At 46.9% G+C, this 22,137-nt stretch overlaps 3 protein-coding genes across 7 annotated transcripts; 1 reads left to right on the top strand and 2 right to left on the bottom strand.

Annotated features, from left to right (window-relative positions):
* Window positions 1–2,202: 2,202 nt before the first annotated feature.
* aspg (asparaginase homolog (S. cerevisiae)) lies at window positions 2,203–13,201 on the bottom strand. Of its 5 annotated transcripts, XM_057059476.1 has the most exons (18): window positions 12,813–13,199; window positions 11,625–11,751; window positions 11,317–11,352; window positions 9,578–9,689; window positions 9,345–9,470; window positions 9,182–9,265; window positions 8,772–8,898; window positions 8,577–8,689; window positions 7,694–7,879; window positions 7,512–7,625; window positions 7,315–7,434; window positions 7,142–7,237; window positions 5,509–5,672; window positions 4,460–4,546; window positions 3,954–4,053; window positions 3,806–3,871; window positions 3,632–3,685; window positions 2,203–3,000 (listed from the first exon to the last, which is right to left on the bottom strand). In XM_057059476.1, exons 1-18 carry the CDS (start codon window positions 13,057–13,059, stop codon window positions 2,956–2,958), a joined length of 2,004 nt encoding a protein of 667 aa, XP_056915456.1. In that variant the 5' UTR covers window positions 13,060–13,199; the 3' UTR covers window positions 2,203–2,955. The 5 variants fall into 5 exon arrangements, with proteins under 5 accessions (XP_056915456.1, XP_056915457.1, XP_056915453.1 ...); XM_057059477.1 differs by lacking the exon at window positions 3,632–3,685 and having other exon boundaries at window positions 12,813–13,198; XM_057059473.1 differs by lacking the exon at window positions 2,203–3,000 and having other exon boundaries at window positions 3,067–3,685; window positions 12,813–13,201.
* A 600-nt stretch (window positions 13,202–13,801) lies between these two features.
* On the top strand, window positions 13,802–16,698 carry arf6b (ADP-ribosylation factor 6b). The gene is made up of 2 exons (XM_057059484.1): window positions 13,802–14,336; window positions 14,564–16,698. The coding sequence occupies exon 2, from the start codon at window positions 15,184–15,186 to the stop codon at window positions 15,709–15,711; it is 528 nt and encodes a 175-aa protein (XP_056915464.1). The 5' UTR covers window positions 13,802–14,336; window positions 14,564–15,183; the 3' UTR covers window positions 15,712–16,698.
* Window positions 16,699–20,592: 3,894 nt separating this feature from the next.
* vcpkmt (valosin containing protein lysine (K) methyltransferase) lies at window positions 20,593–22,104 on the bottom strand. Its single transcript, XM_057059483.1, has 5 exons — window positions 21,684–22,104; window positions 21,364–21,477; window positions 21,191–21,257; window positions 20,980–21,099; window positions 20,593–20,888 (listed from the first exon to the last, which is right to left on the bottom strand). Exons 1-5 carry the CDS (start codon window positions 21,932–21,934, stop codon window positions 20,778–20,780), a joined length of 663 nt encoding a protein of 220 aa, XP_056915463.1. The 5' UTR covers window positions 21,935–22,104; the 3' UTR covers window positions 20,593–20,777.
* Between the last annotated feature and the right edge of the window lie 33 nt (window positions 22,105–22,137).

Genomic DNA, 22,137 nt, shown 5'->3' on the forward strand with positions numbered 1-22,137 from the left:
TGCGGCTTATTCCGGCTCGCAGGGGTTGTTGGAGGACGCACATTTGCCAAAGCATTCGTTGTTTTTTTCATCAACACGTGGACGCGTCAACAAGTCTGGATGGTTTCTGTTCCCGCGCACATCTCTGCTCATGTGATCTAATGATATTATCCTAGAAAGTCTTGATATATTGGCCTCTGGCAAGCAGTTAAAGTGTTGATGAAGCTGGCCGCGTTAATTTATTCGGCTTTTTTTAGCTCCTTGAGTCCAGATGGCTGTCAAACTCCTGAGTGTAAGCCGTAATATTTGGACATTTCGGAAGAAGGGGGAGAGGCAGGTAAATAATAAATAATCAGGGGGAGAATAGATTATTTTAATCCCCCGCAAACACTGAGCAGGAAGACGTGTGCGACCTATGTGTGAAAAGGGGGAGGGCCTGTCAGCAAACCGATCATTACGATCCACCGTAAAGATTTAGTACGTGGGTCACCCAGCTCTCTCCTCTGGAGGAGGTCTGGCACGGGCTTGATGAAATTCCGGGGACGGAGGGGTCCCCTGGGAGGCCGTGCGCCGCTACATCTGCTGCCCGCACAGGGGGAGACGCTCTGGGCATCTCATTACCGCCTCCCATCCCTCGCTTTCCCTCGGCTGGGAGCTGCTGTCAGTGCACGTCAGGCTTTGTGAGAACCGTTTAGCAAATATTGATGGTTCCTGGCGCAAGGATAAGATCAAAAGGAAGGAGAGGAGAAAAGGGAGCCGTGTGAGAGGAAAGAACAGCGCCTTATGAATGATTTATGCGGTTTAAAGTAGTTAGGCTGTGCCTTAGGAGGGGTGGGGGGGACGGACGGATTTTACTTTACTCCAGTTGTTTCAGATGTTTAAGTCTTTGGGTCAGACTTTCAGACAAAGGGTCCAAAAACGAGACATCTGAACGCAAATGTGTGTTTAGAATGTAATGGGGGGATTTGGAGACAGCTCAGGCCAGATTAAGGAGGCTGAAAGTGCTGCAGATTTCTGTTAAAATAAAAGCTCCTGGGGTAAAGTCAACTTTTCAAAGTAGAACAATGAGAGGAAAGTCGAGCAGAACCGTCGAGGTTGCCAAGATTGGTCACATTTCTAATCTTAATCTCAAATCAAATTAGATCAAAATTTAAACCCACAGAGGCTGGACCCCCAACAACAACAACACACACACACACACACACACACATGCGCGTGGGAGACCAGAGACAAGCCACTGTTTGATCGACTTGTTTTTAATCCTGCAAATGCAACCCCAGGATCGGAGTGTAGTCATGTCTGCGTGCTGCCCTTCAGAGGTGCGTGTTTACCTACAGACCGAGGCCCCGACGGGGGTCAGAGCCTCAGACTGCACTTTAGAACAGGTGAGACAACAGGTAGAGAAAGAGAAGCAGGTGAAATCATGCATTTGTTCTGGAAGGATCTGCCGTAAAAAAAAAAAAAAGTAAAAATCATCCGATTGTCCGTCCGTTGACAGGTCGACAGCATTTGTCTGACTGGTCAAGTGGTCCTAAACATTTCACAATTTTCTCATAGAACTGTTGAACTGTTGAGAACCACTTAATCAGAGAGACCACACTCTTCCCGTCGGAGAGTCTGGCCTTTACTTTGTTGAATCCGGCTGGTGAGAGAGAGAGAGAAAAGTTAGAATTCATCAGACGTCAGCAAACGCGTCATTCCATCAAGTGGCCCGGTCAGGAGCGCTTACCTGGAGCTCTGTGCTTCTCTGGTGTCCTCTCTGCCAAGAATGCCTCGCTTTAACGTCTGAAGCTCTTTATATACAGGTTTTCTGGGGCTAGGCTGAAACAAGCCTCTCATTCAGGGTGGAATGAGGCTCATGCTGGTCTAACCGGACGAGCTGGGTTCCAGCAAGACACACGGTGGCACCGCCACACTCCCGAAAAGATAGGAAATACCAGCCACAGGTACATTTGATTTTGATATCACGATCCTTTTCCTTTGTTCTAGATTCATCTCTGAAGAGCAGTAAGGCTGAACAGACCCAGTGGTAGCGGAGCTCCTGAGGTGATCGTTTGGGGCTTTCTGCAGCACGGCTCTTTAGAGAGCTGCACCTATTTAGTGAAATGAGCTGTGACCATGTCTTCAGCCTGTTAATTCACATAAATGAGGTCGGATGCAGCTCTGGAATGTGGCACAAGCAGGTTCGATGTGAATTTGAGGAGCATTGAGAGGAGACAGCAGTGTGAGGCCAGAGTAGATTTATTATGTACCGCCGAGTACAGACCCTTTCCAGGGAGCAGCATCAAAAATCTATTTATTAGAGCGTAAATATCATTTAAATAGCAGTAACAACAACAACAACAACAACCCTGTTGACAAGAGTCAGGGTGATTTCGAGTATACACAGAAACCGTAGCTCAGAGCTCTTTGCATCTCAGAGGTGAGATATGCGACCCTTCAAGCTTGACGATGAAAAAACAGGCTGGAGGAGTCTGGGTGGTTGGAGCTTCTCTTATTTGTTCAGGCGGAAATGAAACCCTCTGCTGCAGGGACCCGAGTGGAGGTAATGTTGAGCAAATATCGCAGCAACACATGAAAACCGGCATAAAACATGTAAACTTAGCCTAAAATATACGTATAATGGACATGTGGTTACAGTTTTGTAACTTTTACATTTAAAAAAGACTGAAATATCAAACTATTCTCAGGAGGGGCTGAAGGATTTACGTTAGTATTCTTACAACAACTTTACCCACAATCCCTTGAGTAAACAATACATACACTACAATCTGTATGTACACAATCACACGTCTATCTCAGTTTTGATACGTGTCTGGCGGGGGGGGGGGGGGCTTTAATAGTTGGAGCTATTACACACAAAAATCAAAGTATTGGGGCGACTGGTTCAACAGGAGGGGGGTGTGGAGGGCTGTTTGTGAGGTAGTGACCACCCAAAATGGAGGCGCCGTCCGGTCGGCTCGGCCCAGCGTCGGGTCACAGGCCATTCTTAGTGACGGTGAACTCCATTCCACCGCCGCTCTGCCACATGGACAAAGAGAAACGAGATTAACGTGGAGCGCTTGACATGTTTCAGCACACACACACACACACACACACACACACACGCACACACACAAAGGGCAGCCAAGTGGGAAACAGGCTGCGCAGGTTCAGCACTGACAGGCATTTGTGGGCAGGGAGCGAGCAGATTCTATCAGAACCGGACAGGTCTAACTTGCAGTGTAAAGGATCATGGAGGATCATTGTTTTTAGATCTGAACATCAAAAACTGATGTCAAATGAACGACCGACTGTTGAACGTGTGCTTGGAAGATAACACAACTGAAACATCCTTACACTTGAAGTTAAAACGGGGAGGCAAATGGATCATTTAGTGGAACTCAGAACATGCAAGCATATTTAATTACAGTCATTTTCTGTAATTAAATCAATTTACTTCGTACTTCAAGTACGACATGAATGACGTGGCCACTGTGCACGCGTGTGGTTCTTCTCAAAGACGGGACAGATGCACAGACAGGCACATGAATGCACACAGGTAGCGAACGCACAGATACCGACATCCCCTTACAGGTGCCGAAGCTGGTGTGGCAACGAGGATGTCACAAATGTTGCAAAAACTGATCCACACGTGCTGCATCTTATTTACCTCATCCCCATCATCATCATATTCATCACACTCATAATATCCACCAACTACTGTCTGAAATTAAACAAGACAAGCATGCAATTGAGAGGCAGTAGTCCAGACAGAATTGTACAGCAATTAGCCGCAATTAAGTCGTTCAGCATCTGAGAATTGTCTGTTTAAAAACCAGGCTACCTTGGATTTGTTGCTCAGGAGCTGGACCAGCAGATCCACCACCTCGGGTTTTCCAACGGCCTGCGCCTGCGAGGCAACACAGAAGGGAACTCAACAAATCGGCCTGTAGGTGTTACCGAAGGGATCGGGAACGCGCCCCGATACCCACCACTTGGATTGGCGTCTGCCCGTCGTAGCCTGGCTTCGTCAGATCTGCTCCCGCGAGGCTCCAGATCTCCAGGCCCTCCAGGTCGCCGCTGGCTGCGAGGCTGATGCAGGTTGGGACAGATATTACAGAGACAACGGAAGATTAAACGTTAGTGGGGGAATGATGATGTCTTCTTGAGTTATGGGAAAACTGGGCCGGAACAAGATCGTCAATCAATCACAGCCGTTTCCATGACTTAAGGACAGTGTTTGTTACTGCTCAGGTCAAACTATTGTACATCAACGCAGTTTTATCTGTGATAAAGGACAGTTGTCTTCTATAGATAAATACCAGCCAGACTGTCCAACACCTGCAGTCAGAAAAGATGCGCAGAACAGGAAGAAATGCTGCCAGGGGGCATTCCTTCTGTTTGTGTAACAGTGGGACAACTGGTTGAACCTGGGTCGGCTATGCAGGCTGGCTACGCCGCCCGGAAATCGAGGAGCGTGTGTTTGGCGTCGCCTCACCTGCACAATTCTGTTCCAAGTTCTTCCAACCTGTCTCGTGAGAAGTGGGCTCCGGTTCTTCTCAGCAGCTGCACGATGTCCCTGTGCCTGCATCAGTTATACACAAACACACACATTTATAATGCGCCAGGGACACCCGGCTAACATCCTGTTCTGGAGATGACATCAGTCAAGTTTCTGTCACTGATTCCAAACTTTGTCGGCATCATGTGAGAACTTGTCTTTGTCCCCCGCACTATGCCGCCCACAGCAAAGCAAACAGCAGAGAAAATAACCCTTAATGAGAATAAAAAGCCTAAAGTTGTTCAGAATCACTAAGAAAAGAAGAGTCGTGATTTATTTGACAAAGTTCTGCGCGGAGGAATTTAGACGCCGACACTGAATAAAGTCTTAAAAAAAGACTTCCTGTAAAGTGATTAAAAAAAGCCAGTATCTCTCATCAGTGAAACTGGGCCCAGGTTGGACAGGCTGGTTCAGAAGACACTCCTCATATTTGTTGCTTAACCCTTCATTGTCATCGCACCGCAACACTCCCTGTAAGGGCATTGCGCTAAGGCTTGCTAGGTGATTAGCTGTATCCACTTTCAAGTTGGGTCCAGGTTTTTTTTCTTTTAGCAATGCCGCCTCTGATAACTCACTAAAATTTCCTGAAACGTGTTCAGGAGAGGCGGACGGGGTGTGTGACAGGGTGCGTCGCTTGCCTGTGCATCCCTCTCCCACTTTCAAAAGAGAAACAAGTCAACACTTGCAATGCCAACCGTTGAATAGGACAACAGGCTTTTGGCACCGCTTCAGCACATACTACATGCACCCGTTCACCCCAAGGCTCTTTATTAAACTGAAACATTAAATGTTGCTAGTCCCCAAAAGACCAACATCAGCAAAGGATGGGGAAAAAGAACTCACACTGGGTAAAAATACACACCGACCAAACTATCATACCACCTTTAGCCTTTTATAGTTGTCAAACATGGGAGTCAAATATTGTATTAGTGACCCCCATCAACAGTATTTCAGTACTTGACAGAGAAAACAAGTCCCTAGTTTACCTGTAGTGAACAGCGTTGCACAGAGGCGTGTCACCATAGCGATCTTTAGCATAGACAGTGGCACCGTGACTCAGAAGGTAGTTGACTGCGTTCAGGTGGCCCTCACAGGCAGCAACATGCAGGGGTGTGCGGCCATCGTAGTCTTCCAGACACAAGTTACTGCCCTGTAACCAAATCAAGAGGCCCTGATGTTTATTTGTCTGAAGAAACGTAAAGAAAGATCAAAGCAAATGAGGATTTTTACAGGTCTAGTTTGTTTCTAGACTTTTATGTTGTGGTTCGAGTGGAGAAACTGATAAAAATCCTAAAAATCTCCTTCAGGTGTGTGTTAATGGCCACATATGTGGCTGGTTTTGATTTGGCGACAAAAGTACAGGCTTTTAAATACCCCTCTACTTATCTGTGATGTTAAAATCTGGTTTTGGCTTTAACAAACAGAGGTCAAAGCTTTTGTGGAACCTGACTTGCTAAGGCCTGAAAGTATCACTTTATCTACATTATCTTTAAAAGCTACGGTTACTCTTAATACCATGGAAAGTGGTGGTTTGCCACAAGTGTCTAAAAAAAGTGAAACAATTAAGACATAAAGATGATACGTAGGAAGCTTAACAGTGAAGAGATACGGACAAAAAAATCGGAGCTGTGAAGCCTGAAACAAAGATGTACGCGTGATTACCTCGCTGGCGCTAGTCCTGCCTTTCCAGTCCAGCCTGATGCTTTGATAAGAGTCTGCCTGTTTGTTTTTACCTTTTTGTTACCTCTCCCTCACAAAGAGCGACCCTGAAAAATGTTTGGACCGAACAGCAGCGTGAGGTCCGTCTAGTAGTCAGATAAACGTGACCCCAGATAAGCCGGGGCGAACTCTGCTCTGACATTTGGCCACAGACGGCTGGTGCGATCGAACAGAACAAAACAGAACAGAACAGAACAGAAAACATGTTCCAGTGTGACTCTTCCACTCACGTGTGCAGTTCCAGCACATCAAAATCCTTCAGAATTATCTTAAAGTATGTTTGTAGAGTTACTTCAATGCTTGGGCCCACCATTAAACACACACATACATCAAAAAGGGACTATTTTCTTTTAACGACAAACAAGAAGGCTATTAGGAAGCATGTGGAGACAGAGACAAACCTCACAGGAGTAACCTGGAATGCACTTTAATACCGCAAAGAAATTTAATGGAATCGTTCAAAACAGTCAGAACGATTCCGCCATGACTGATTACACCCTGGTCTCTGCAGCAGGAATTCATCCGCTGGCTGAGCATTCAGCCTGATCAGGCAAAGAAGAGATCAAAGAAAAACTAACAGTACAATAAATAACTCAATTTTAACTTTCAGTTATACAGATTCTAGCTTACTTTTCTAGGCTTCTGCTTTTGGCATTTCGAGACATTTTGGGACAAAGACAGCCCCAGCTGACGTCTCCATCTCTGTCGCTTTTGTTCCTCCCTACTTATTTATGTGAAGCTATTTTAAAGATGGTGCTCTGGGATTAGATGACAGAGTCAGCTGATGGTGGCGGATGACGTTTGCGTTATTACATAAGTGGCCACAAGGGGGAGAAAGAGGCTCTGCACTCAGAAACCTGAGACTGAGATGTTTAATGATGTAATGATAGGGGGATTTACCATTTCTTTTAGGGCTTCTAAGGCCTCTATGTCTCCGATCTTCGCAGCAGCACAGGCCAGCGGGGGTGTCAGAGCATCGCGAATGGCTGCTAACTCCTGTGGACATGACCAAATGTTTAGAGATGGAACATCTAGATGCAATCCAGGGGTTTAAAAGATATCATCTCGCCCACCTCTTTGCAGCTGATGCTCAGAGATTTAGCGATGACCTGGATGAACCGGCTGTCGCTCAGGCACAGTTTGGTGCCCGCAAAGTCCAAACTCACCTCACCGCGGAGGTTCTGAGCCATCAGCTGCACACAAGGAAACCAGATTACCGGTGGGAGGCGCTCGCACGCACATGAACGGGACACAGGGATTCAGAGCAAACCTTTTTCTTTGTGTCTAAACTGAGCTCCTTCTTGGCCAGTACGTAGGACAGCTTCGACAGCGCCGCCTCTGGGGTCATGTCCCCGCCGGCTATCAACCCAGCATCCATCAGCACCTGCGAGGAGGCAGAAACACAGGCAGTGACCATCATCTTCATCACAACGGTGGTAATACCTGACTCACCTTGCCGGTTGCATATGACGTGGACACAGTTCCCCTCAGACACTGCGTGCAGTTGATGATGATGACCCCGGCGTCGGTGGCCTTCTTCAGCTCTTCTAACAGGTCACGGCGGTTATCGGGAGCATTTCCACTGCCGTAGGTCTCCAACACCACTCCCTGCATGGGTGGCTGCAGGAAAGCCCTCACCTGGATGTCAAACATGCACACAAGGAACATCCAACTGCACTTTATCGTTTCATGTAAAAGACTCAGACGACCGTAAAGGTGAGGAGGAGGACAAGCGTGCTACGCTTATTAATGAACACAAAATCACTGAGGGCAACTGGGGACGGGTTCCATTAAACTGCCCGAAGGGGGGGGCAAATAAAGGTCAGCGTGTTTTGTCAGAGCTGCTGATGGTTGCCGGCCAACTAGGCGTGAGTGCAGCAGGGGTGGCGGGCGCGCTCCGGCCTGGCCCCCGGTCAGCGCAGGGCCTCATAAAAGGGGTCTATGGTGGTGCTGGGCAGCAGGAGCAGATTGAGGCTATAAAGTCAGCGTCGTGGCACCCTCCAGCCATGCAGCATCTATGCCACCACCCCCTCTCCTCCGAGCGACCGGTCACAGCCCATAACGCTTCTCATTTTTCTCTTGGCTGAGCCTTGATGGCGTAATTAAATTATGGTTACATTTTAAATTACAGTAACTTTTTAGAACATGATTTGATTAGCGTTTAATACAAAATTTGCAGCAAACTGATGGATTTCTTATTAGCTGCATGATTTATTGATTTGAGTAGAAGTGTGTAGGCCCGCTGGTCACGTCTCCCAGCTGTGTCACACGTCCCACCAATGACCGGGGACAACATATGGACAGTCTCATATGGCTCATTAGCTGAGGTCCTTACGGTGGCGGTGGTGATCCCAGGAAACAGCCTGAGCAGACCCACGTTCCTGTTCAGCTCCGTGGAAACTTGAAACTTGGCTGTGGTGTTGGCCCTCCACACTGTATCCCAGTTGACTGAAGGCAACACGGAGAAAACCGATTTTGAAAAGCTCTGGAGTCACGAAACTCGAAGTTTTCCCTGACTTTGGCTGCTTACTCGTAATATCTACTTCAGCGTTGGCCAGAGGAGCCAGGTTGGGAGAGGAGAAAGCGTTGAAACTCCCGGTATCCACCTTGGTCACGCGATTTCCTCTGTAGAGTTTGTTGTGGAAATAAAGGCACACCTGAGCAGAGAGACAGACGTGTCATTAAAACAGGCAAAAACATGACATTTATTTAACACTCACACGGGAAACATGATCCCATTACATAAATTCTGCCCCTGGAAACACGTTTTGGTTTTTTCCCCGTCTGGAGAATCCATTGATGCAGAGAGATCAGTCGACTGTACACAGCACCTTTTCAAGTGTTCAGCTACCATTAATTATTACAAAACCCCACATTATTACACACATCCGACTGAATGTGTATGTGGGACGTGCCTTTTGCTATTGTCCATCACCTCACCTCAGGAATGACAAACTGGCCCGCGATCAGCAAAGCCCCCAGCAGGTTGTCTCTGCCGTCATTTCTCATCTCATAGATGGGCACCTAAAGACAAACACGCTTCTTATATGACCTCTATATTAAAGGAGGGATGCAGATGTCTTTTTGTGCCCGCCGCCCTCACCTGGGAGCCGGTCAGGATGATGGGTTTACCCAAGTGTTCGCACATGAAGGACAGGGCGGAGGCTGTGTAGGCCATAGTATCGGTACCGTGGAGGATCACGAAGCCGTCAAAGTTCTGGTAGTTTTTCTGCAGACACAGAGGAGCAGGACGAGGCTCAGCTCTGGAAGGACACGCTGTGTTCGCTAACAAATGGAACCATCTAACGTCAAACAGCAATCTCAATGCCGCAGCACCTCGATGTCCTTTCCGATTCGACCCCAGTCGTCCGTGGTCATGTTAGAGGAGTCCAGCAGAGGACTGTACTCCATCACGCTGTAGATGATCCTCTTGTTGTCTTTATTCATCCTGGAGGAAACAAACATTAACATATGAGTTGCTACTCTTTTATAGAGGAACTAGCTGTGACATATGGCCAAACTTGGCTTCAGTTTTAGTAAGCACACACACACACACAAACACACACACACGCACGGTTAATTCACTATCATTTGGAATAAGACTGGTTTAATTTGAAAGACGAGTCAAAGACCAGTCAAAGATCAGGGGCGATAAAAGCCAAGCTGACTGGCTTTATTTAGCTGGGCTAAAGACAAATGTCAGCAGCTGGCTGCCTACAGAATGGAGTCGGGGGGGGCATATGTACCATGTCATGCAGCCCTGCTTCTTGCTTGAACACAAACCGTGCTGCAGAACATGGGTCGCTTCAGTCATTGGGGGGGGGGGGGGGGGGGGTTACAGCCAAAGCCAGTGTTTGTTTTTCATTCTGAAGACCAGCATCGCAGACATGCATATTTATGCCAGCGTGAGGGGGGGTTTCAGCTGTGGGCCCCACCTGTGAAACTCCACACTAAGCTGTGTGGACTGGTTGAATGGCTGTGGGCACACTTTTGATCTTTTTAATCTCCCTCTTAGACTCACCAGCAGGACACCCCCCACCACAGGGCAGCATTGTAACGCGGAGATCGGAGCTGAAGGGAGCAGCGGGGGGCACAAGCACCAACCTCCCCCCTCTCAAGCAGGGCTCCAATACAGTCTTATAATTACCAATTTTCATCTATCTCGCAGTTTAGCCAACAATGCAGCTATGCAGCTCATTAATATACGGCCCTCCTAAAAATAACGAGTCTGTAAGTGTGGGTCTGCATATTAGATGGGGGCTGAAGCAACAGAGCAGGGTCAGAGGCTGGGTGCAGAAAGCCTTGGGGAGCTGCCGCTCAACATCACATGAATAAAGCATCTCAATAAATCAATAAACCTGTTCCATCCTTTACCATAGGCTGCATATAGATCCTGACCTAATAGCGTCCCACCTCAGGTGACATGCCTTAAAAAAAACTCCTTATAAGCACACACCATAAAGACAAGAACTTTAGGCAAAATGCATGGTAAATAACCACACAGTTAACTAGCTGACAGCCTTTCACGTATGTGCTGAGGTTGCGGAGGGATAAACAAACCTTATCTTCAATACACATCACCAAATTTACCCAACAGTCTTCCACCATCTGCATGGATTTCTGCACCATACATCCCATCTCATCCTGCTGCTCAGTCGACCTTCACCGTTCCGATCAGTATGATGGCGGGTATGGGAAATCGGGAGTTGGGCGTGTTTTGGGTTGAGGTACCCTGACAAATAAGGGAGCGCAGGGGCTGCTGACCCGCTGGGAGGCCAGGCATATGCGCACGTACCACCCGATACGGATCAAACGTGCAATTAAAAGCAGAATAGAGATAACCAATTAGGTGATCTCAGCTGGTCTGTGGCTCTCATGCTCTCGTACAGTTTCGTGGTTAGTGAAAGCAGTAGACACACTCGGCGAGAACGAGCGCTGCCCCTCATCTCATTCCCGTCTTTTCTCCTGGCACATCAACAGGCATTTCCTGTTAAACAATGACTCTGCGGAAATCGTGAACGCGCTCAGAAGCTCACTGCACACACACACACAACAAGCTACCAGTGCTACAGCACCCCTGTTGTAGCTGGTCAGGATGGGGCGTTGGCTTCCTGGTAAAATGATAAGCATAAATGACTGTCAGTGGGACATTTGGTGGAGAAGAGAGACATGTTTGGAGACCAAAGTTATCTACAGTGTCAAAATGATATAGCTCGAGAAACAAGTATTTCTAGGAATTAATATTACAGTTAAAGGTGCCTGTTGCATCACTAATGTCAACATGAGGACACTTCCACATTACATAGAAGTGAAACATTCTAAAAAGCATCACAGGGTTTGAATGTTAAGAATATAAGGGAACTGGGTTTCTGAGTAAACTTACGGAAGGACAAGCGTGTTCTCAGATCCGTAATAGTCATACAGACAGGTCTGCTGGGCATACAACTCGTCGTGGATTATAGGCAACTTGCGCAGACTTTGCACGAAAGCGTTGGGTTTTGGGGCGAGCACTGTGGAAAGAACAGAGGTGATGAAAGGCGGCTGTTATTCTGTTTCACTGCTCACTGAATAATTCAGATGGTGACGGGGATCCCGCTCATCTCTCTCCAGTCTGAGACTGAACCCCAGTGGAAGGAGAACTGCATTGCCACTGAAATTTGATTACTCATTGCTCCCCACTAAACTCAGCATGCTGCAGATGGATGAGGAAAAAGGTTCTGGGACTCATCATGAGATAATTAAACAGAATTAAATAAATAAGACAATATTTTAACACGGGATGTCAAACATTGACTGATGGGTGGAGATGTTTGCACCCGAGTCTGACTTTTGAATGTTATTTTTCCCTGACAATAATTTGTAGAGGTTGCGCAACATCCCATATCAGCATTTGGTTATTCATTGAAAGAAGTTGTGATGTCAAACATTATTTTCCAAACAGGATGTCTGGCAGCTATAGAAAATGTAGCTAAATAAACAAGAGAGTCTGCAAACAAAGTGTTCCGCCTCAAATGCCTGTCAATGTTTCCCTGCTTTTCCCTTCAACTTTTCCCTTCTGTTGTGCAAAATAACCTGCTAAATATTAAATTGGTAAAAAGGTTACTTTCTTAAAGTTGTCACTGATGCATATTTTTCGAAATGTCATCAGCTATATAAGTAACTGGCGTAATAAACACGTTTTAAAGATGGTTTATAATGGGGGAGGGGCAAATTAAGGCGTTTTATTTCGCTTGCAGTCGCCCATTAACAGTTGGAGGGGTTAGCATAGCCCTCATACGTAATATTAATGTAATATTAATTCAAGAAATACTTTATTTTTTCTAGCTATATCTTTAAATTTCTAATTTTTAAATCTTTAAATTAATTTAAAGTCTCTCCTGGTGTAACTAATTACATCATCATCTTCACCCTTCAGATCAGATTTTCCCCGCGTGTATTTTTTCGCGAGCGCGTGTTTGCTATTACGTACGTCTCGCGCCAACATAACGAAGCGCGTGCCAATACCCACGTGGAGGCAGCGGACTGTCCGCGCGACGCTCACGGAAGACAGCTTAATGAGACGTTCAGGTACCGTTATCGTGGAGCGTCATGCCGATGGTCCCCCCGGTGTTGATGACCAGGACGTGAGCCTCTGAGGTGGTTGGCGAGGTCAGCTGCTCCAGGGACTCCAGCGAGTTACAGCTGGACAACTTTCTCCTGCGGGACGGGTGCGTCAGGGCACCGCGGGGAGCGGGGACCTCTGGCGCGCTATCCAGACTCAGATTGAGCTGGGGCTGCGACAGAGCTCGCCCCAGGGACGAGAGGTTGTAGTCCGCCATGATGACTCCGGTGATGACAACACCGGCGCTGCTGCGCTCAGCTGATGCGAGGGTTCAGAGCGGTCTTCAGGCGATGGTCAGAAGAGCCACGGCATCGTGGATATCGTCAGTAAACGGGCGTGACCCACGGTGTTAACACGAGAGTTGCTCCAATGTTGTCCTTGAGAGTTAATCGGGGTGACGTAACGGATGTGGGCGTGGCCCAACGTGGTCTGGCCGGCAGCAACACAACACATGATACAACTGGCTGGAAATATGATGCACATTTACACGCGTCAGTATCGATAAATGTTGAGATAATATCTGTAGCACGACATTGTCTTTCATTCAGTAATTCTTGGTTTACTTAAATCACATCTTACCACACTCAGAAAGTTATGATCAGAGTCTTTTAGATATGTCATTTTAATACAATAAAATTCTACAACAGCATGTGAATCTCCATCTAGATCTAAACAGAGAGTGAGCAGCTGACACTGAGGACACAGCAGGATAATGGTGGATTAATAAGGGAAACTCCCCTGCAATGGTGGAAGTATATCAGGCGCACAACAGCAGGTTGAGATTTCAGTGGATTTTCCATGTGTAGATATTGCAAATAAACAGCAAACCCGCCACTGCAAATTATCTTTGCACTAGTGCCACAATGTTTTATTGCTTTTGCGTCGTGCTCCCAGTGGAATTCTTTTTCCGTGCGTTGTCGCAATACAACAAGTAAAGTCTGCAGCATGACCTTGGCGGCCCTCTCTGAAAGCGTGCTCGGAATAAAAGTAGAGCTAGAACCGTCTCTGAGGTTGTGCGTACACGGTCCCTTTATTATAGTTATCCACTTCATGCCACAATAACGCATGGGTTTTAACTGTTGTTTTAATCGCCACCACACGATGGCGCAGTGGCGCCGCTGACCTGTTTAAAACGACGTCCTTTTATATCGGTTTGACTTTTAATGAGCTTATTTAAAAACTTTAATCAAAGCCGCTTGGGGAAGACTTTCAACCCAGCGTTAGAGTAAAAGGACGGGGACCAAAAAAAAGAGGGTCGAACGTTCCGTTGTTATTTGGGTTTGATTGCGAGGGTTTCATTGTTGCGCTGTGACTCATAGCAGCCTCAGACCGTGAACGCAGCACGGCGGCAGCCTGTGAATGAAGCCGACGGGAGGAAGTGGCGGTTAATGCAGCTCCACACCTTTCCGGTGTAGCAGCGCTGCGACCAGCCCGACTTCACAGAGAAAGAGGAGCGACTGGGTGGATTTCGCCGGCAGGAGGGGGAGATACGGGGTAAATATCTTTCATTTCAATTGAAATCACCATCGGGGAAGGTCTTTCCTCGGAGTCGCGTGTGTTTTTTTCAGGCAGATGAGTAGTTTGCAGCCGCTAACTATGTTTAGCCTCAGACCAGCCTGCTAGACTTGACGCTAGCTGACGTTAGCTCGCTAGCTGTCGCTAGCAGCCACCAGCGGCGGCTAATTTGGCTTATTTGACCGTCCTCTCAAATTTCTTTGTAGGTGAGACGCGGTGTGGAGGTGCCTGTGTGGATAAAAAAAAATTACCCCCCAAGACCCAAAGGATTGTCTTTTCGAACACGTCCTCGCTACTACGGTGAAGTTAACCCGGCCTAAATCGTACCGGATTTTCCCCCCGTTAAACGAACAAGGGCGCACCCGATGAAGAGGACGGCCAGACACAAATCCCCCAGAAATTCACAAGTGCCGTGGCTTTTTCACAGGTCTTTTGCGTGTGTGCTCAGTTAATTTTTCCCTCCCAAGTGGCCGCGTTAGTCACGCCGTTTATCGTGATTTACGGTTGTGAGCAGCATTATGAGCGTGTTGCAGCAGCAGCTGCTGCCAGCTTGTTAACCCTGCCATGATGTGTTCACGGCCTGCCAACATTGTCATACTCCGCATTTAAATGCAACATTTCCCCAAACGAGAGCACTGTGGTGAAAAGTCCCCAAGTCCTGTACTTCACTCTTAACATGAGTGTGAAGTTTTGACCTTTTACCCCACCCTAAAGCATGTTTGTGCAAGTTAGCCCATAAAGTGGAGCCATATTCAGCCTAAGTATTCATCAGAGCCCTACTAGTGTTATTTCTTTTTGGAACAGTATTTATGCACAAGAGTTCAAAATGGGGAAAATGCTCTCAAAAATCTTTGGCAACAAGGAGATGAGAATATTAATGCTCGGACTCGACGCTGCCGGAAAGACAACGATCCTTTACAAACTCAAACTCGGACAATCTGTCACCACGATCCCCACGGTCGGCTTCAACGTGGAGACCGTCACCTACAAAAACGTCAAGTTCAACGTCTGGGATGTCGGGGGCCAGGACAAGATCCGTCCTCTGTGGCGACACTACTACACGGGCACCCAGGGGCTGATCTTCGTGGTGGATTGCGCGGACAGGGATCGCATCGACGAGGCCAGGCAGGAGCTTCACCGCATCATCAGCGACCGGGAGATGAGGGATGCCATCATCTTGATATTCGCCAACAAGCAAGACCTCCCGGACGCCATGAAGCCACACGAAATCCAGGAGAAGCTCGGCCTGACCCGGATCAGAGATAGAAATTGGTATGTTCAGCCCTCCTGTGCGACTTCAGGCGACGGACTGTACGAGGGCCTGACATGGTTGACCTCAAACTACAAATCTTAATGATCAAGCGCAGACTGTTTTAGGCCGATTCCATAACAACATTGCTAGTAACAAATAACCTCTCAAAATGAGTATGATCCAGAGGAAGTTGATTACCCCCCATTTATTTTTGCATATGTTTTCCCCTTGACTAATTTATCTTCTACTCTGTTTTGCTGGCTTGAGATGAGCTTGTTCCCTTGCAGGCCATGGTTTTGGAGGCTTGGTGAAGGAGGAATTGGTTGGTTGTAATGTTAAAGCCACTGAGATCATGAGCTCTGCCTGTTCTGTTCTCCAAAGGAAGCCCAACTGTTCACCCCTGTTGGGACACAGGTTGTTCGAAAGGTTCTTGTTTTTCTTCTTCTGTGGTGAGATCTCACGTTCATGTAGCCCACCCGAAGGACTTTGGCGTCCGGGCCAACGCAGCGCTGTGCTGCGAAGTATTTCTCATCGGTGATCTTGACTGAAAACGCACCATTGCTCACTGACATTGTCCCCTCTCATCACGACTGCAAATGAATAAAAACTGACTTCAGATCTGTTCTGTCCCCCAGCCGATCCCCCTCTGTGGGCCGTATAAATTTACTCATTGACCTCTCGTGTCACGTCTTGGTGATTAAATGTTCGGAACGTTCTACAAGTCGGCCTCCGGGACGTTGGAAATGCTTGTTGGGACCTTTCTTTTTAAAAATGGATGATTATTTTCAGGTTACACGCACTCGATCGTTCCAGAATTGTTCTTCAGCTCTTAGCGCTCTGAATCTGATCTGACCGTCGATTAGTCTCAGTTCGGGGACATTATATGATAGCCTATATCTGTAGCATGAGTACGAGAGTACAGTAACCCTCCATCAGTCCATCTGTCGCGCAGTCAGAGGATTTCAGCTGCTTACCAGTGAGGAGAGGATGATGATGATGACGGTGCAGCTCTTACTCCTGTTTTGACTGGGGGTCCATGTACAGAACAATGTCATTGTAATGTCTTATTAAAAAAGTGATTTTAAAGCCGTTTACGTCTCATTTGTTTCCCCACCATCGGCATCAGGTAGATGAGTAACTCTTCTGCTGGTTTATAAATAGCGTGTGGGAAAAGATGCTTGAGAGTCTGCAGTTTTAGAATTCCCCAGGGTTTTAATGCCGCTGCGCAGATTCTGCTCCGCCACGCTCGCCGTTACACTGTAAACCTACAAAACAGGAAGTTCACATGCTGCAATCTTCATTCTTTTTTTATGCCAAAGCCACATGATAGCGTAGCATAACGGATCTGCTGAAGTATGAATTCTTTGACTGCTGCGTGTTGGTCGTGAGTCACGCTTTTATTAGGCTGTAGCTTCCCCAGTTTCTTTAGAAAAAGAAAAAAAAGAGAAGCAACAAAAAGGAAGCTTGTTATGAGACGGCCACGGACGGTGCGTGATGGGGCAAGAGAATCGTACAGAAAATCCTCAGATGATTGCTGAGTTTAGCGTCGATTAACGAAGGGCTGTCCAGGCCTGGAGCAGCTTGCAGCCACGTGTGGCGCCGTCACAGGAAACAAAGGCGTTTACATAGCTTTGGTTACGTAAACGGCTGTTTAAAGCAGCAATGAATGCTCCCACACTAAAGAGCAGAGTGTAACGGCGGTCTTATGGCTGACCTTGGGTCCTCCTCTCTGCCAGTATTTTGCATATCCACGTAAAAATGAGCGACTCGTGATCCGTCTGCCTCTACGTGTGGCAGGGAAGTTTGGTATTTGCAGGATGTTTGCTTTAGAACCACGAGATTCCCAGGAGACAGGTAGGGAGACGCATCCTGAGCAGGGTGTGTCTCACAGCCCCCGGATTCCTGCAGCTGTGATTTACGTTCACGGCGGTAAATCAGCAGCGAGGGGCCGATCCTGGGCCACCATTAGAAGCTGATGGCACTTTAATTGGGCCATAATGGCCACTTTAGTTTCAGGCACTTCATTACAACCATGTGATCGTCGCGGCTTTATTGGTACAGCGGGGGGAGGACAAAGATGGCAGGAGAGGTTTTATGACCTCATCCTCTGCCCTCCTGTCGACTCCAGTTCCTTCCTGGGGAGAAAGGTCAGCTGTGGGTTTAAGGTCACTGGAAGAAGAAATGTAAACACTTCTGGCATGAAAAGGGACATTTACACATTTTTAGTAGATGAAGCAGCTTTAAAACGCTGAAGAACCTGACTGGAATCGTCACTCTTTTTCAGCCGCACTTGTGGCTTTCAGGGGCGGGCCTGGCCTTCTTCGCTCGTCCTCGCTCACTTCCTCTGAGCTCCAGCAGCTGCAGGATGCCAGGCACCCGTGGTATGTTCAGGTAGTGAAACCACCGAGCTTGTGGAATCAGTCATTAATGTCTGAATGTGGGCCTGCAGCTAAGCGGCCGCGCCCAACTGGAAAAAATCACAGCGGGATTTTGGGATCCGTGCGGACGCAGATGTTCTCGCACACGTGGGCGAAGAGCATTATTTAAGCCTTTTATTCGTCTGTTAGAATGGACCAGCTGATGTTCGCCGCCCCGGTAATGAAAGGTCTGGTCCGGTCGAGGCCGCGCCGTCGGCAGAGCTGCTGAATAATGAACGCACGCCGAGCTCAGAGCAGATCTGGAAGCAGCAGGAAGTTGTTTCAGGTTTCCTGCTGAGGTTAACGGTCTCGAATGTCGTGCGAAACGCTGCTTGCTTTCACCTGCCCGTCCTGCGTGCAGCCTGCTGTCTCGGGTAATGAGTCTCCTTGTAAATTTTATGGATTTGGTTGTAGGCCGGGCTGTGGCATCCAGGCCAAGGTGCACCCTGGGACTCAGGCCAGGATACATTCCTTTCATATCTGCAAGCGAAAGCCTGCAATGAATCCCTGAGGAAACTGAGCTTATTGTGAAGTTCTGGAGGAGGAGGTGACGTTTACGTTCACAAAGCCTCCAGAAGAATCCACGTGCTTCCTCATCTTCCTCATGGTGTTGTTGCATGAGAGCGCCGGCCGCCCTCACAGGCCCGGACGGACTCCCGCGGAGCTTCTGCAGCTGTAAGAGGATCACAGCATCACATGTGCCACAGATGCTGTCCCATCTCAGATCTTTGCTATCATGCGCTCACAGTCATGGTTGAGACACACCCCTCCCCCCACCCCCACGTCCTGGTGATGACGAATGCACCAGCGCTTCAGGGATTTCCTCACCGGTCACTTAACCAAATCAGCTGCCTCAATGGTGAAACTGTACAGTTTAAATGTAATCTCAGTTTCAGCTGCCTGAACTGCCTGAAATCGCGGGTGTTGCTTAATCCCAATATTGTGCTGCACAGAAAAGGGCAAGTGCGCATAGTTCGTGTGTGTGTGTGTGTGTGTGTGTGGTTAGTTGGTGTTAATAGGCTTGTTGCCCTGTGTTACAGGATAAACACTGATCACACCCCTCAGTGTGGAACTGCTCTGTCGTCATGTTGCAGCAGCAATATCTGTCGTTTAAAGTCTTTTTTTGGCTTTGTCGGCGTGGAAAGTGCAGCTCTGTGCCCGAGTTCACTATACCAAGCTCAGAGCTGCTCGTTTTATTTTGCATACTTCTTTTTTTCTTCTATTTTTAATCAACCCAGTTTTGGGTCTATTCTTGAGAAAATGAGTCGTGCTTTCTGGAACGGCGTCTCTGGGCTCCGGGCGATGTGATAATGGCGACACAAAGGATCTTCTGTGTCACTTTATCTGGGGTGCAGCTGAGAGGAGCGCACCGGGGAGGCTGTGCCGAGTCACTCTCCTCCAACCATCTGGTCTGGAGGCCCGACACAATCCCCCCGCCTCATGTTTTCTTGCTTTGGGAAGGATCCGCTGTGAATTTCTGAGCTTTAGCCCGGGGTTAGACTGCACACCACTCTCAATAATTACTGGAATCCACAAAAAACAGCAGCACTGGGACTCTTATCTCAGGTTTCCACACAGGTTAAATGATATTCCTGGTGATTACGCCACCTACTGTTAGGAAATCCCCCCTTCTTATTTTACACAGGGAAAACAAAGCACAGTAGTGGCAGCAGTGGGTGTGCAGACACCTTTGGCTTGTCTGGGTTGTCCTCTTTTACAGTAATCCTGCCTGTACTCCCATGCAGCACTGGCCCAATTTCGCTATCCTATCCTAAAAATAAAAAGGAAAAAAAAAGACATTTTCCAAATTAATTTCTGGTTAACATTTAACAAGAAGCGAACACAGCGAGTCGAGAGAGAGAGACCTGATTTCAGTATGTTCAGGCTGAGCAGAGAGTTATGCTCACCTCTGATCTACTCTATTGCTCCTCTGGGGACATGAATTTAATACCAGCAGCTTAATTTAATTTTCTGAACATGTCCTGGTCACCAACAGGGATCGAGGAGTCACCCCATCTCTGTTTCTATGCCCTCAGATTGGAGTCTGGTTAAGTGAGTTGAAATGATTTTGTCAAAAATAACTCTAGTCAATAAATAGCAGCAAAATAAATCTGTTTGACTGTAAAACACCCACCCCAGCAGCTCTTAATGTTTTTATTTGAGCTCTGTTGGAGGCCGGTGCATGCCTGCGGGAGTGGGGGCATACTTCACGGTTTATGCTTGAAAAATAGCTGTAATCTTCCAGCTAATCTGGGACTTGGAGTGGAATTCCCCTTGCATGGAGGGCATGCTTTCAGGGGGAGCTGGCATGCCCCTCGTTGGCTTCCATTTAGCTGCAATCTCTATTAGCACATGGATTTAGCTAATTAGTGCTGATTTTCTTTTTAAACCTTTTTAAATGCAGTAACAAAACATGAGATTTGAGATTAATAACTTGCAATGCATTTAAAAAGTTTAATGTATGACAAATCTAATATGCCACTTACCGCCCCCTAGTGTTCAATAAGAGCGATGAGTGGAATCACACTTGTGTCACAGAATTCCCTTAAATAAAGGTGAAAAACAGTTTTCATAACAGGTTCGTTGAATTTTATTTTTTACTCCAATCACACATCGCAACAATGTTTCTTTAACATGTTTCTAAAAAAGTAGAGAAACAAATATACAAAAATATACACATTCCAGTACAGACTGACTAAGAAGCAATGTTAATATGGAACATTTTACATTGGTATTGACAAATTTTAACAATTAATCACAGCTTTTCCTTCTGATGTGCAAGATGTGGATGTCTGGACTGCTAAATTCAGGATCTTGTTTCTCCAAAGGGATTTCCTCACAGCTGAAGTTTTGTTGCAGCAACTAAAACAAGATAAGGCATGGAAAGATGACAATTGCTTCCATTTGTTTCCTTGTATTAATGTACAACCAAGGCTGTGGTTTTTGTTCTTACCTTAAAAAATCTCTGTTCCACCTTTGGATTGACACCCTCTGTACGTTGCTCATAGCAACAAATGATGCAGGTGTCCGGTCCAGCGATAAACCTCAAGGTCTCCACAAGTGGACCGACAGACTACGTCAAAAGAGGTGAGAAACAGAAAGGTGTCAAAAGGAACCCTAAAGAATGGGCTTATTTTTTAAATGAACCAACTTTACTACATTACCTCCTCATAATAGATGCAGTCTGCCAGAAGAACATAATGTGGAGGGGGCATGTCTGAAACGTCACCCCTTTAAAACACATTTGACAGCACTTATATCAGTGTGATAAAAATACAACTGGGACACACGACTTTGATTCAACCAAGAAACATGTGAAATAGAAATAAGTACAAACCATTTTAGTACCTTGGCAGTTATTGATCCACTGCGAATATGCATCTGGTTTTCTTTAATGTTAAGCCTCAAGAGTGTCTGCAGATCCTCCAGGTCCGTCACAGTAACATGGGCTCTATAGGATATAGTAAACAACAACAACAAAAAACATCTAAGCATCATGCAATGCAAACTCTGTTATATTCTATTGCTTATGAACACCACAACTATTTATTTGCTTACAAGAAGCACGTTGGTGATGAAGTTCATTTAAATTTATAAAGCTAAATTGAAACAACATATAAAACCTAACAAGACACGCTATTTAAGCAGCGATCTCACCCCATCGTGGCTGCCATCAGACCAACAACTCCAGTCCCAGCTCCCAACTCCAGGACACTCTTCCCAGCCCACGCGTTCACTCCTGACGACGGATCATGAAAATGTTTCGTCTCTAAATATTTTGCAAGAACAATAGCTGCATCCCAAACTACACAACCGACGTCCCCCAGATAGCACTGTTTTATGTTTAGGATACAGCCGTCACTTGTCTCAATCTCTCTGACAAAATACCGACTGTCATCATCCGCCATGTTGCTTTTGACCGGAAGTAGAAAGCGGTTTCCGGTTAGGTATGTTTTTCAAAGTAAAAGACACTTTCAGCTGACCGCAAAGGCGTTCATGGTGTAGAAAAATGTTATAACCTCCGCCAAGGGAGGGGGTTATGTAATAACAAATATGCAGTTGTCTGTATTGTCCATTACAATTCAAAGTGATAATCAAATTAGAACATTTA

This window comes from Takifugu flavidus, chromosome 16 (assembly GCF_003711565.1).
Source record: "Takifugu flavidus isolate HTHZ2018 chromosome 16, ASM371156v2, whole genome shotgun sequence".
NCBI classification, from domain to species: domain Eukaryota; kingdom Metazoa; phylum Chordata; class Actinopteri; order Tetraodontiformes; family Tetraodontidae; genus Takifugu; species Takifugu flavidus.

What these genes read in the sequence shown, in the direction of transcription:
- arf6b (XM_057059484.1), top strand. Translation starts at nt 15,184, where the DNA reads ATGGGGAAAATGCTCTCAAAAATCTTTGGCAACAAGGAGATGAGAATA.
- aspg (XM_057059473.1), bottom strand. Translation starts at nt 13,059, where the DNA reads ATGGCGGACTACAACCTCTCGTCCCTGGGGCGAGCTCTGTCGCAGCCC. An exon ending in CGCTGAAGTAGATATTACGA is followed by an intron (nt 8,690 to 8,771) that starts GTAAGCAGCCAA and finishes TGTTGCCTTCAG; the next exon opens with TCAACTGGGATACAGTGTGG. An exon ending in CGTCATATGCAACCGGCAAG is followed by an intron (nt 7,626 to 7,693) that starts GTGAGTCAGGTA and finishes GCCTCCTCGCAG; the next exon opens with GTGCTGATGGATGCTGGGTT.
- vcpkmt (XM_057059483.1), bottom strand. Translation starts at nt 21,934, where the DNA reads ATGGCGGATGATGACAGTCGGTATTTTGTCAGAGAGATTGAGACAAGT. An exon ending in CTGATGGCAGCCACGATGGG is followed by an intron (nt 21,478 to 21,683) that starts GTGAGATCGCTG and finishes TATATCCTATAG; the next exon opens with AGCCCATGTTACTGTGACGG. An exon ending in ACTGCCAAGGTACTAAAATG is followed by an intron (nt 21,258 to 21,363) that starts GTTTGTACTTAT and finishes TGTGTTTTAAAG; the next exon opens with GGGTGACGTTTCAGACATGC.